The sequence below is a fragment of the Neolamprologus multifasciatus genome, chromosome 18, assembly GCF_963576455.1.
Source record: "Neolamprologus multifasciatus chromosome 18, fNeoMul1.2, whole genome shotgun sequence".
NCBI classification, from domain to species: Eukaryota; Metazoa; Chordata; class Actinopteri; order Cichliformes; family Cichlidae; genus Neolamprologus; species Neolamprologus multifasciatus.
The window spans coordinates 21,400,224-21,412,436 of NC_140456.1; the positions used below are offsets into that span (position 1 = coordinate 21,400,224).

A 12,213-nucleotide genomic window follows, 5' to 3' on the forward strand; every position below is an offset into this window, starting at 1 on the left:
CCTGTCTCCTTTTTCAGCTGGCTGCTAGTCTTTTTTCGTTTTTGATGCAACAAAGTGTGTGGCCTTATTTCAGTGATCAGGAGCCCAAAGCACGCAGCACAGAGAAATACACATTTTAAAGACAGACTGCCCGTTCCCTGCAGGTACATGAACCAGAAGATGCTAAGTAGTTTCAAAACATTTAGCAAAGGGTGACTGAAAGAAAAAGCTTTTCACCCCTCACATGTGGCTCCAAGGTCAAAGATACAGATTCAGAGTATCCAATTTCAAACCATAGCTAAGCACAGTTTTATATCTCCGTGCCACTCTTTTAACAACTCCATCTAATTCCCTAAAAATGCAATATTTTATGAGAAGATCATGGGTGCGTGGTTGAATTATTATCAGGAAAAATGATCTGAGCTGTGTTTCCACATAAACTTAATCAGCCATGTCATCATTCTCACTCCATTTACGTAAATTGGAGATTTCATTATCAAACAGTTGGTGGTTAATGTGAACTTAATGGCAGTTAATGTGATTGTTGAGGTCATAATAGATCTAATTAACAACATGTCTAACAATGACAGGCCTGTGCAGACGAGCTGCTTCTGCTTGACTATTGTCATGAGGTTCAAGTGTCTGTCTGTGCTGAAATGTTGGGAACCTCTTCTCCCTTGCGTACCCCACTGACCTAGATTTCAATTGTTTTCGGCCCGAGACAATGGGGGGGAAATGGTTTCATAACTGAACACAATACCTGGGTGTTTTTCAACACGATTGTTGTTAATGTCGCATTGTAGTGTGAGTTTGTGCTGTGCATTGTGCGTTTTCTCAATGTAACCTGCTCAAGCAGCCAACCGCAGAAAAGCCTGTGAACCCCTCAGTAAATCATTTGTGAACCGTTCAGCAGATGATGTGCATCCATGTGAATTTCTGCAGGGAAGCTGGTATATTCCTTGCTGCTTCTAACAGACCTCTCATATTTCCTCAGTAAAACATTACTCTCCTGAGGAGTGTGGTGCTTTTAGTATCGATTGCAGAGAAATATATTTTAGTCAGTGCTTCACTGAAGGCCTAAGACAGATGTAGACCACTGAATAACCTCAGATGTCAACAGGTCCTAAAACTGTACCAGCTACACTGATCTGTCCTGAAAACTGGGGAAGCTGACAATCTTAAAGTAGTCTTTTATTCACTAGACCACAATCTGATCTTAATTTTGTTTGTTATGTGATAAGAAAAGCAGTTTTAAAAATACTGTTTAAATCCTGCCTTTATTGTGTCACAGAAAAGTGAAATTTCCGTCCACTGTCTGGTTGAGTGCTGGAGTTTTAATTTAATTTAATTAATTTAATTAAAGCCCAGAGCTGCTAGTCAAATGCTCTTGATTCACTGTAAATCAGCTTAGGTGAGCACCTCTATAAAAGCAGAGGCAGTTTGCTTGTCTAAAATATTCAAGTGTGTGCTAACAAAACACCAAGTAGGAAATACTTCATGAATTATCTTAAATAGGAAGGGTTATAAGGCCATTGCCTACTGGTGGTGGTCAGAGGGCCCGGTGGCGCCAGTGTCCGGCAGCCTCGCCTCTGTCAGTGCGCCCCAGGGTGGCTGTGGCTACAATGTAGCTTGCCATCACCAGTGTGTGAATGTGTTTGTGAATGGGTGGATGACTGGATATGTAAAGCGCTTTGGGGTTCTTAGGGACTAGTAAAGCGCTATATAAATACAGGCCATTTACCATTTAGAGTCGCCAGTTTTTCCAGGAGTGGACATCTCAGCAAATTCACCCAATCAGTGTTCAGAGAAACTGTAAAACATGAGCCGTATCTCATACTCTACATGCCTCAGTTAGCACGTTAAATGTTAAAGTTCATGACAGCAGTTAGAAAAAGACTGAACAAGCTTGTTTGGAAGGATTGTCAGCAGAAAGCCTCCTAAAGAGAAAAAAATGTCTTATGGATAGATGAGATCAAAGTGAAGATGTTTGGTCATGGTGCACACTGCCACATTTGGAAAAGAAATCAAATACGGCGTATCAGCACAGTAGTGGAGGGATGTTGATTTGGGCTTATTTTGCAGCCACAGCACTTTACAGTGTTAAACTAAAAGATTCTAGAGTCAAATGTGAGGTGTTCTGTCTGAGAGCTAAAGGTTGGCCCAAATTAAAATACAAAGGACAATGATCCCATGTACAGCAGCAAATCAGACCTCAGCCTGATTGAAATACTGGAGATTTCTACATAGGTGAATGTCTGTAAAGCTCAATGAAAAGAAGCAACACTGAAAGGCACAGTGGGAAGAATTTCTACACAACCATGTAAGAGACTGATAGACACACAGTGAATGATTGCTTCAAGTTGCTCATGAAGCTGGGGTGTGCTTAGTTTCTCACATGACTACACAGAGTCCTGCAAAGCTTCTTTCTTTCTTTCTTTCTTCTTTCACACTCACCCAGTAACAACAAGCAGAATGACAAAACCTTTGCCTTAAACTGAAGATCCTGAAATGTGTCAAAGGAACCGTTGGAGAACAGAACATCAGATGTAGAAGTTGGCAGGGGGAAAAAAGAGAGCACTCCATGTTTGGTAGATAGATGAAGGAAGATTCATCAAAAGGCAAATTAATCAAAGGACATCAACAGCAAATGGGGAAGGGATGAAAGAGTGCCGCCTGTTTGTTCACTCCCGCTCTGCTCCTCCCGAACCTGCTCTCTGATCTCATCATGCCGCACGAGTGCATACAGGGGGCTGGAGCACAATGAGTACCACAAAACATATGCACATTAACAAATGTCTAAGCAAAGCTTGAAAAAGAAGAAGTGCAATTAGCGCAGTTTGTTTAACTCAGAGTGGTTTTTAAAGTCTCGTGTTTTCATATTTGACTGTTTGCGGTTTACCAGTATCAAAGTGTTTGAACTTACGTAAGCAGAAGCTTTGAAACATAAACACACAGTCACACACTAACACATACTATATGATGCTGTTAGTGTGAACTATCAGGGCTGGGTTGTGGCAGCAGTGGACGGCCCTCTTTGATAATGCTCTGCTAGATTGGGCAGCCGCTCTTTTTATCGTTCAGCCGGTTAGTTGGCTCAGAGTTGACTCCAATTTGTACTCCTCCTTTGGGTTTGTCAGCAGAGACCACTTTGTCCGTCCATCTAGACTGTGGCTCCATGTTGTCAGAACATGTTGAATTTTGTTTTTATTCAATATAATCACTCTTAAAAACTACTAAAGTTGGTTGTTACACCCCAGGAAGCTAAGGTAATGGGGGGGAAAGCAACACAACTTGTTCAGTTTGAAAAAGGAGACATGAGGGTAAATTAGCCAATTAAATACATTTTTCTTACTAAGTAATCAAACAAAAGGAAAGAGTTGAGCTGCTATCACGATCAAAAGAAGAAAAGCCCAACAAAACCTAGAAGCTGATCAAAAGAGTAAGTCAAAACAGTTGAAAATTGCCAAAACACCCTCCTTGCCAAAACACACACACAGCTCACAAGCTGCAACACAAAGGCACTCTAGTACTGGAGCTCGCCTCTCTGTGGCCTTAAGTACTCTGGCCTAATGGCTGGGTAGTCAGCTGTATAGTCACTGGTGGCACCTAAGGCTGGAAAAACCTCATTCACAACCAGAAGTTAAAGCAGGCAACTCAGGTGGTACATGTGCAGTAGCTGGGGTTGGGTGAGAAATTAGCTCAATCAGTGGACCTTAACAGATTTGAGCTAAAAGGTTAATAAATAAATAAATGACTAAAAGAAAACACTGACCACGAAAATAATTACATATCTGATTTAAAATGATCGGTAATGGTCAAAAGAAGTTATAGAAACAGCTGAAACAGCCCACTTAAAGTGTGGCAATCAGTTGAAATTGTTGATGGGATGGAAACTGCTACAAGTGTTTAAACTAGCTTAACAGCTAGCTGTTAAATTGATTAGCGTGGTAACAACAATTAGTAGACAAATGGTTTAAATCAAGCCAGTAGTTATGGATAAATGGTTGAAGCAGTTTTCTAACCACAACTGATAAATGGTAAGCTGATTATTTATTTCTAAACATAAAGTGTAAGTTAAAAGTAGACCTGATCCAGCTTAAAAATAGATTAAATTAGTGAGCATGTTAGCTCCACTACAGGGATTTGGGACTATGCCTACATCAGATGAAACAGTATAGCTATTTTTTCCCCCCAGATTTTAACAGCTGGAATAGCCTTAAAATGATTGTTCACAGCTTTGTTATCACTTAGCAACACTTAGCATTTATTATGCTCCTGAGTCTACACTGTACAACTGCAACTAATGACGTCACTTAACCACTGCCTTTATGCTGCATTAACCTTGTTTTTTTTAATAGGGGGCATAGTCCTGTTGATTTATTCATCTAATATTTTTACATAACAGTTTTATACGGAAGAGGATTAGGCCTACTGGGAAAAAAAAAGGTGGGCACGTCTTTTTTTTTCTTCTTTTCCTGAATTCTCAGAATTCTGAGATTAAAGTCAGAATTCCGAGATTAAAGTCAGAATTCTGACTTTTTTCTCAGAATTCTGACTTTTTTCTCAGAATTCTGACTTTTTTCTCTGATTTTTTTCCAGTGGCCCTCTTCCGTAGTTTTATCCCTTACATTTCACAAAATCATATTGCTTGCCCTGTGTGGCATTTTCTCAAAAACTTATAAATATTAATTTAAAAAAAGTTTATAATGTAACATGTCTATGTAGTAGGAAATTGTTCTTTTAACGTGCCCCTATTGTTTTGGCAGGTGAGAATATTACCATAATCTACAACATAATTCAAGTTGTGGTCTCAATCAAGGATTTCTCTTTTTCTTTAAAAAATACATCATGTTCCTGAGCAGTCTTTTACTGTATCTTTATGTAACAAAAGCAAAGTTCAGCAGAGAAAGACAAAAGTGATGTGAACTGACAATATTTTAATGGGGGGGATAAAAGACTGTAAGTGATCAATGGAGGCGGCATCCAAGTGATGCCCGGAGGACGGCTTTGATGTGGCCATCCTCAGAGGGACGCCTGGGACAATGCCCTCTTTGAGGGGCATGGGCAATGGCAGACACTTCCCTCTCCCTCGCTCCTGCTCTCTCACACTCAGCCTCCCTCTGTTTCCTGCTTCCTCCTGCAATACTATGACTCTTTGGTTTAGATGCTTATACTCAGCATCATTTACTATCCTTAACTGTATAACTTTCTCCCTCTTTCTATCGCATTAATTCAGACAACACCCCCTTCCTCAAAGCCCAGCCAATCGCTCTTCTTCCCCCCCTCCTCTGTATCTCTCTCGCTCCCTCACTCGGTCTTCTTTCATAGAACCAAGCCTCTTTGTAATGTCCAGCCTTGGCAAGTTGCGCCCGATTTGCTGTCACAGTCTTAATGAATTCATCTGTTTGTGTATTGGCCATGGGAGCATTTCTCCCTCCCTCTCCCTCTCTCTTTCCTATCCTCTACCCCCTCCCTCTTGCTTGTGGTCCCCTGAGGGCTCTATATATACCAGGGACCACTCCAGGCATCTATTGTTCCTCTAAGTAAACTTACAGACAGATGCCCTGCACCACAGTTTGGGAAAGAGCCCAGAGAGTCAGGAGGAGGGAGACAGTTAGTGAATGCATAGAGCTGCCAGACAACAAGGACCTGGAAACACTGCAGACTCATCTCCAGCTCATCTGCATCCTCTTCAGTCGTTCTGTGTGTCTCTTGCCTGCCTGCTTCTTGCCACTGTGGAGTGGAGGTCTGATGCTCTGACAGCATGCCGCTGCTGGTGTCACTGCTGCTTATGGGGCTGGACTGCTTGCTGGGAGCCCCAACAGGAAGAGAGGTCTACAGGATGCCCCAGAGTGCTCTTAAAGGTAAAACTGGCCCATCATTTCTCATTTATGGCAGTTTATGTTAAGAGTGGTCACAGCTGTAGCTATCTGTGACTATATTTGGGAGCGCTTATGTCAGATGACTTCAGTAGCAAATGAGTCTCTTGCAGCAAACAAATAGTAATGTTTAAAGCATTAATACCTCTCAGTGAGTCAAACACCAGAAGAAACATCTGGTGATTTTGCTAGTCTGAGTGAGATTCACCTTCAGTTTGGCACATGTACACATCTAAAAAAAAAAATCTAAAGTTTTGCTTTCATGGATTTTTATCTTTAATGCTTGAAAACAACACATTGTAAAGAGCCAAGACACAAATGTAAATAATGAGTACTGACCAATTTCAGCACTACTCTCCAGGACCTGTTTGAATCAACAAACAGTTGTTTAAATTAATTTCATTTAGTGCTGTGTGACCTTTAAATCCTACAGTAGAGCACAGTGTTGAGGGGCCTCTGGCCTTCTCTGGTTGAGGTGCTGAGTACAGCAGAGCCTTCATGCAAGTGACTGGTGATGGCAGTGTGTTTGGAACAAGGGACTATGGGTCCGAGCGGCCCCGGGGCTGCCAGCCTGTGCCCTTAGGGCCTGTCCCTGCCCACCAGCCTCTGCCCGCTCAGCCTTGGCCTTCTAATTAAATCTTCAATCAGTATTGTTGTTGTTACTGGCGTATCCTGTGATGTTTTGCGGCACAGAGGGGGGCAGCAGGGTCGGCGGCCCGATTGAAGTGTGTCTGTAGAAGACTCACCAGGGCGCTGAGCGTGAGCTAGCTTCCCCAAAATGCTGCCAATGAGCTCAAAGAGCAGCATGAGAAAAAAGGGGGCTACTCACACACATACCAGAAAGCTGCACCAATTCATGTTAATGCTTACATACACTGTGTTCCCACAGCAAATGACTGTCTTCCTTATGATGACCTAGATGTCCTTCTTTTTAAAATCACTGCCACAAATTTCTCCTCAAAACAAAAATTGGTTCATTTTATTGATAATAATGCAAACAAGTCTCTGCATATGTGTTCAGGAAATAAAATCTCACAGTAGAACTGATTGAGTTTGAAATTCATCCCAGTGCAGTTCTGGAGCTCGGAGGTAAATATCAGCGTATGTCATTGCACATCGGCTTGGCTGATTTATGTTGCTCATCTGTGTTTTCTTCTCTTTTCTTGCACCTTTCCTTTCTCTTCTTTTCTTTTTCTTCCTGTCCTTCCTGCAGCTTTGTCTGATCGGGGCACTGTTGTGCTGGAAGCAGCCATGGCCAGTGCTCTATCCACTCTTGAACGTGCAACGTCTGAGAGAAGCCGGGCTGAAGCCAGCTGCCGGGGTTGTGTTCCCTGTCTGTTTCAGAACTGCGGACAGTTGTCAGGGTCCTGCTGTGAGTGCAACATCATGCTTACTTGCCTGTTCAATCCTGATCACCTTTTAGTCACATCGAGTCACTGCTCCAGCACCGCTACATCTTGGTGTGTCTTTGATGTCCCCTTCTTGTCAACAGCGTCTTCTTCCAATGCTCTATCGGAGCCCAGCTGTGAGGTCATCAGTAAGGCCCAGAAGCTTCAAGGTGAGGCGGAGAGGAGCTGGGCTCTGAGTCAGGCCTGTGCGTACTATCAGCATCGCTGCCCACCTGGTGAGGTGGACACGGAGAGCTGCATCAGGGTCATGGGGGAGAGCTGCAGTGCACGAGTCCTCCAGTGCAGCCTGCTCAACACAATGCAGAACCTGGAACCAGTTATGCTGACGCACGCACAGGGTGAGGAGAGACATCTTTTTACACACGCAGAGGCATTAGATTTAATTGCTTTGCATCGTTTTTCACCAGCGATGCCTGTTCTCTGTCCCAGCAGCAGTGTGCGGTCAGAGGTCAGCCACAGTGCAAAATGTTACGCAGCCTCGCTCCAGGATTGTGGGCGGCTCTCCTGCACCTCCAGGCAGCTGGCCCTGGCTGGTTAACCTGCAGCTGGATGGTGCCTTGATGTGTGGAGGGGTTCTGGTGGACAGCTCCTGGGTGGTCACTGCCGCACATTGTTTTGCTGGGTTAGTGTGCATGTGTGACTATTTTCTTTGCAAAGACAGATGAGATAGTAGTCAAATTCACAGCATTTAGCATTTGTTAAAACTGTCTTTTGACCTCTGCAGCAGCCGTAGCGAGAGCTACTGGACAGCTGTCGTAGGTGAGTTCGACATCACCAAGACTGACCCTGATGAACAAGTTCTCAAAGTGAATCGCGTCATCCCCCATCCGAAGGTAAAAATCCAACGTGTGGGATCATAGCTTTTAGTATTTTAATTAATCACCGATTTATTGATCAGGGGCAATAACAGTTCTGTCACGTCTCTGCAGTTCAACCCAAAGACATTTAACAATGATATAGCACTGGTGGAGCTGACTTCTCCAGTGGTCCTGTCTCAACACGTCACCCCAGTGTGTCTTCCTTCTGGTATGGAGCCCCCCACTGGCAGCCCGTGTCTGGTGGCAGGCTGGGGCTCCCTCTATGAAGGTGAGTTCAGTATCCTATAGACACACTGTGTCATGCTAGCCTCATGAAAGTACAACTTATTTTTGTATCCTACCAAATCAATAATGGTGTATTTTTGTCCACAGATGGCCCATCTGCTGATGTGGTGATGGAGGCCAAGGTGCCCCTGCTGCCTCAAAGCACCTGTAAGAGTGCTCTTGGCAAAGAACTGGTCACCAACACTATGCTTTGTGCTGGTTATCTTTCTGGAGGCATAGACTCTTGTCAGGTGGGCATATTAGAATTTCTGGGTTTACTTTTGAATTATCTTTATCAGTTACTGAAGTGGCACCACTTTAATTCATTGCAAACCATAAACTATCACCCGCAGGGAGATTCTGGCGGCCCCCTGATCTACCAGGACCGAATATCTGGTCGATTTCAGCTCCATGGCATCACATCCTGGGGAGACGGCTGTGGAGAGAAAGGCAAGCCCGGCGTTTATACGCGGGTGTCTGCCTTCTCTGACTGGATTCAGGCAGAGATACAAAGTAAGTTGTGTATTTATATCGATATAAAGTAATCTGACATAACCTCGCTTTACCGTAAAAGTAAACTCATCTGAGTAATTTGAAAAGTATTATCAGTGGCTACTCTGTAATACTGACATACTGCACTTCATCATGAAATCATCACTTCTACTTCTTCTTTTTAGAGTCATTTGGGAGCCGTGAGCCTACATGTCCAGAGCTTCTAAAGACAACTGAAATGACAGAAGAAGAACAGAGGTCAGAGTTCAGCTCTCTGTGTCGCTTCTATAAACTGACCTGTCCTTCTGGTCAGTCTGCCAGCGCTTGCAGCCGACTGGCCGAGGAGAAATGCCTCACCCGCTTCAAGAAATGCCGTGAGTACTTTTATTTGAAACACCTGGCTTCATGAATGTACAACAAATACCTGATATACTGTTTGCGCTGAGTTTTCTGATCTTTCGTTCTCTCTCCATTCATCTAGAGTTGCACTCATTCTTGCAGACCCTGCTGGACTTGCTCCAGAGGGCCGAGGACTACATCAGGGACAAAGTGGACTTGACTTTCTTCACCCAGACTCTGCCTCAGCTTGTGGAGCATATCTACAGCACAGCTTTCACTCACACCAGAGAGAGGCGGGACCTAGGCCTGAGCCACAGTCTTAAACAGATTGAAGGTACATGACTGACAGAGGATGCTTTTTATCATTTGTCCAAGCTCAAACTGTCACGTTTTGCTGCTTGCTGCTGTAACAGGTGTTTTATTACTTGCAGAACAGCTAGGTGGTGCTGTGGTGCCTGTAGAGGAAGGCCCTTCTCCAGTTCCCCCAGCCTTATTCACAGACGTCGGGGCGTTGGTGGATGACTGGGAGAAATATCTGAGAAGCATGGCTGATGATGTGGATGAACAAAACCCTGACACAGATATCTCCTCCAAAATCAGGAGGCAGGAGGACAACCTTTTCTTGCAGGTGCGCTGTTTAATGCTGAAGAATAAAGTGATGCATGGTTTATCTTACACAGACGACAATTTGAATTGTATTTGTGTTTAATTTAATGAATAACTGCATGTGTACAAAGTAAACTGTGGTTAATTACAGCACAAAACAAATCCTAGTAAGATAAAACAATGAAAATCAAACCTAGGGAGGGTTAATGTGAGTTTCTTTCAGTTACAGAGACGGCTTCACTTTGTTTCCATATGTTTTAATTTCAGCTTGATCTGAACATCAAAAATCTATTTTTAATGTCTCCAGACACAGGACTCCTTTCTACAGCAGCTCGAGGGAGAATATCAATCCATCATCTCAGCTCTGCGTTCCAAACTGGACTCCAGAGCTGCTCCTCCCATCCTGCACTTGGACACAGTCTACCTTCAGGAGGAGTCTCCGTCTGTCTTTACTCCATCCACTGGAGCACCGGACCACACCCACCCACCCTCCTCTTCCTGGGTATCACAGAAGCCTTGGTCACTTCTGACAGTGTTCATAAATGACGTTAAGAATTTAAAGGCACAAAGTAGGATTGCCACAGAAGCAGGATCGCAGAGTGAAAGCTCATTTAGTGAAGAAGCTACTGCTAATGAAAAGCGGAGAGGCGCGTCAGAGGATTTGACATTTTCTGAGATTGGAGACGGCACAGAGTCAACAACTGTTCCCCAGCCAGTCACTGAGAGCGCGCCCACAGAGACCGCTGACCTCAGACAGGCTGCTGTCAAGCCTTTAATTCTTCACAGAAAATACAGGAGCCTTGTTCACAGGAGGCAAATGACCGGCGCCAACATGAAAAGTGTGTGCCACATCTTTATTCAGACAAGTTTCATTACATATATTCCAAAATGCATGTGCTCAAGTGTGTTTGTTTCCCTCCTGTAGTTTGTCCTGGAGTGAGAGAGTCTTCACAGAAAGTCAGCCAAGTCAGAGACTCTTACAGATGGGTGTTAAACATCCCGAGCAAGAATCTCCACATGAACTTCCAGGAGGTAAGTCCCAGTAAGATGCATGCAATATTCTTTTTGAAGCAGCCTTTTAATGAGCTCTCTCGTTTCTTTAGGTGTTAGTTGATCTGGGCTCCAAGAATGACCGAGGACTTTACCAAGCGCGGGTCAGAGCTGTAGTTGGAGGACGACCTTTGACGTTCTACAGTCTTGTGGGCCTAGAAAACGATTCTTTCTACCGCAGCGTGCCGAGGATCATCTCTTTGGCACTGGAGGCTCTCAAGTCGTAACTGCTACCAACGCTAAAAAGGAGAGATGATGGCGGAAAGCCTCTCCAAGTCAACTGAGAAACTTTTAACAGACAGATGCGTTGAAAGCGCGCACAGACTTTACTTCTTGCCTCTGCTGTTTCCTGACTCTAAACGAAAAACATGAATGTATCAACCCACTTACTGACCACCAGTCACACCACAAGCTTTTGTATGTGGTTGTAGACGCAGCCTTGTCTAACGTATGAACCCGAACAAAAATGATAAGTTATTCATATTGTCTTTTACAAAGGTTGAGCCTCTTGTAAAGCACATACGCGCTATATATATTATGTAATGTTTATTCTTGTAATATTTATTTGTATAGAGAAAAGTATTTGTATTTTTGTAAAAAAAAACAAAACAAAAATTAAGATCTATAAATAAAAAAGTTATTAACGTTATGGGATGCTGTGTTTATTGTAAGGAAAGATTGAGTTAGCAGTAATGCAGCTTCTGATCTTCCCGTCTTTGTGACCCCACATTCGTTGGTTTCACCCTTTGAGCAGAGCTTTACGGTCAGCGCAGCAGCTGTTACTGTGATGACAAGAACTTCCATGATTTCTCTTCTTAAGATGGGTAATTTTAATAGGATCCAGAAATACACCACCCTCTAGAGTCTCTTATTGTCTGTCATTATCCACAACTGGCAAGTTTAAAGGAAGTGGCACTCTTTGCGCAGCAAACAGGCCCCCATTATTGCTTTGTGTTGACTTTTGCTTCTCTAATCCTGTATTTGAGTCTTTAAACAGTCGGCTGAATTAAGCCAGTACTTAACGTTGTGATCACAGACAGGTAATTTCCCAGAAAAGGAACAGGTGCAAGACAGCTGAGTAAACACAGATACATACCTCTGTTACATCACATTAGCTCCTGCTCTTGGCTTGCGTGCTTAAGTGTGTGTATTTTTGTGACAAACATGCATGAACACACACACACACACACACACACACACACACAAAAGTAATGACAGGACACAAATGTGCTGGCATCCAGGGCCTGGCCACTCATCACAGACGCTGTGCTGTAAATGGACAAGACTTCCCACCTGTTGTCTTCTCTGCTGTTTGTCAGTTTTTTTTAGTTTCTGGCTTGTTGTGCTCTTTCTCTCTTTAAAGAGAGAAAGAGCACA

General features: G+C 43.5%; 1 protein-coding gene across 2 annotated transcripts; it reads left to right on the plus strand.

The window, feature by feature from the left end:
• Positions 1 to 4,646: 4,646 nt before the first annotated feature.
• Positions 4,647 to 11,779, plus strand: prss56 (serine protease 56). 2 transcript variants are annotated; one of them, XM_085139311.1, is made up of 14 exons: positions 4,649 to 5,843; positions 7,072 to 7,230; positions 7,351 to 7,605; positions 7,700 to 7,889; positions 7,992 to 8,100; positions 8,197 to 8,353; positions 8,458 to 8,600; positions 8,703 to 8,862; positions 9,027 to 9,215; positions 9,323 to 9,514; positions 9,612 to 9,808; positions 10,094 to 10,625; positions 10,712 to 10,818; positions 10,890 to 11,778. In XM_085139311.1, the coding sequence occupies exons 1-14, from the start codon at positions 5,744 to 5,746 to the stop codon at positions 11,061 to 11,063; spliced, it is 2,664 nt and encodes an 887-aa protein (XP_084995437.1). In that variant the 5' UTR covers positions 4,649 to 5,743; the 3' UTR covers positions 11,064 to 11,778. The 2 variants fall into 2 exon arrangements, with proteins under 2 accessions (XP_084995436.1, XP_084995437.1); XM_085139310.1 differs by having other exon boundaries at positions 4,647 to 5,843; positions 7,072 to 7,605; positions 10,890 to 11,779.
• Positions 11,780 to 12,213: the final 434 nt, after the last annotated feature.

What these genes read in the sequence shown, in the direction of transcription:
- prss56 (XM_085139310.1), top strand. Translation starts at nt 5,744, where the DNA reads ATGCCGCTGCTGGTGTCACTGCTGCTTATGGGGCTGGACTGCTTGCTG. An exon ending in GATTCAGGCAGAGATACAAA is followed by an intron (nt 8,863 to 9,026) that starts GTAAGTTGTGTA and finishes TCTTCTTTTTAG; the next exon opens with AGTCATTTGGGAGCCGTGAG. An exon ending in CAGTCTTAAACAGATTGAAG is followed by an intron (nt 9,515 to 9,611) that starts GTACATGACTGA and finishes TATTACTTGCAG; the next exon opens with AACAGCTAGGTGGTGCTGTG.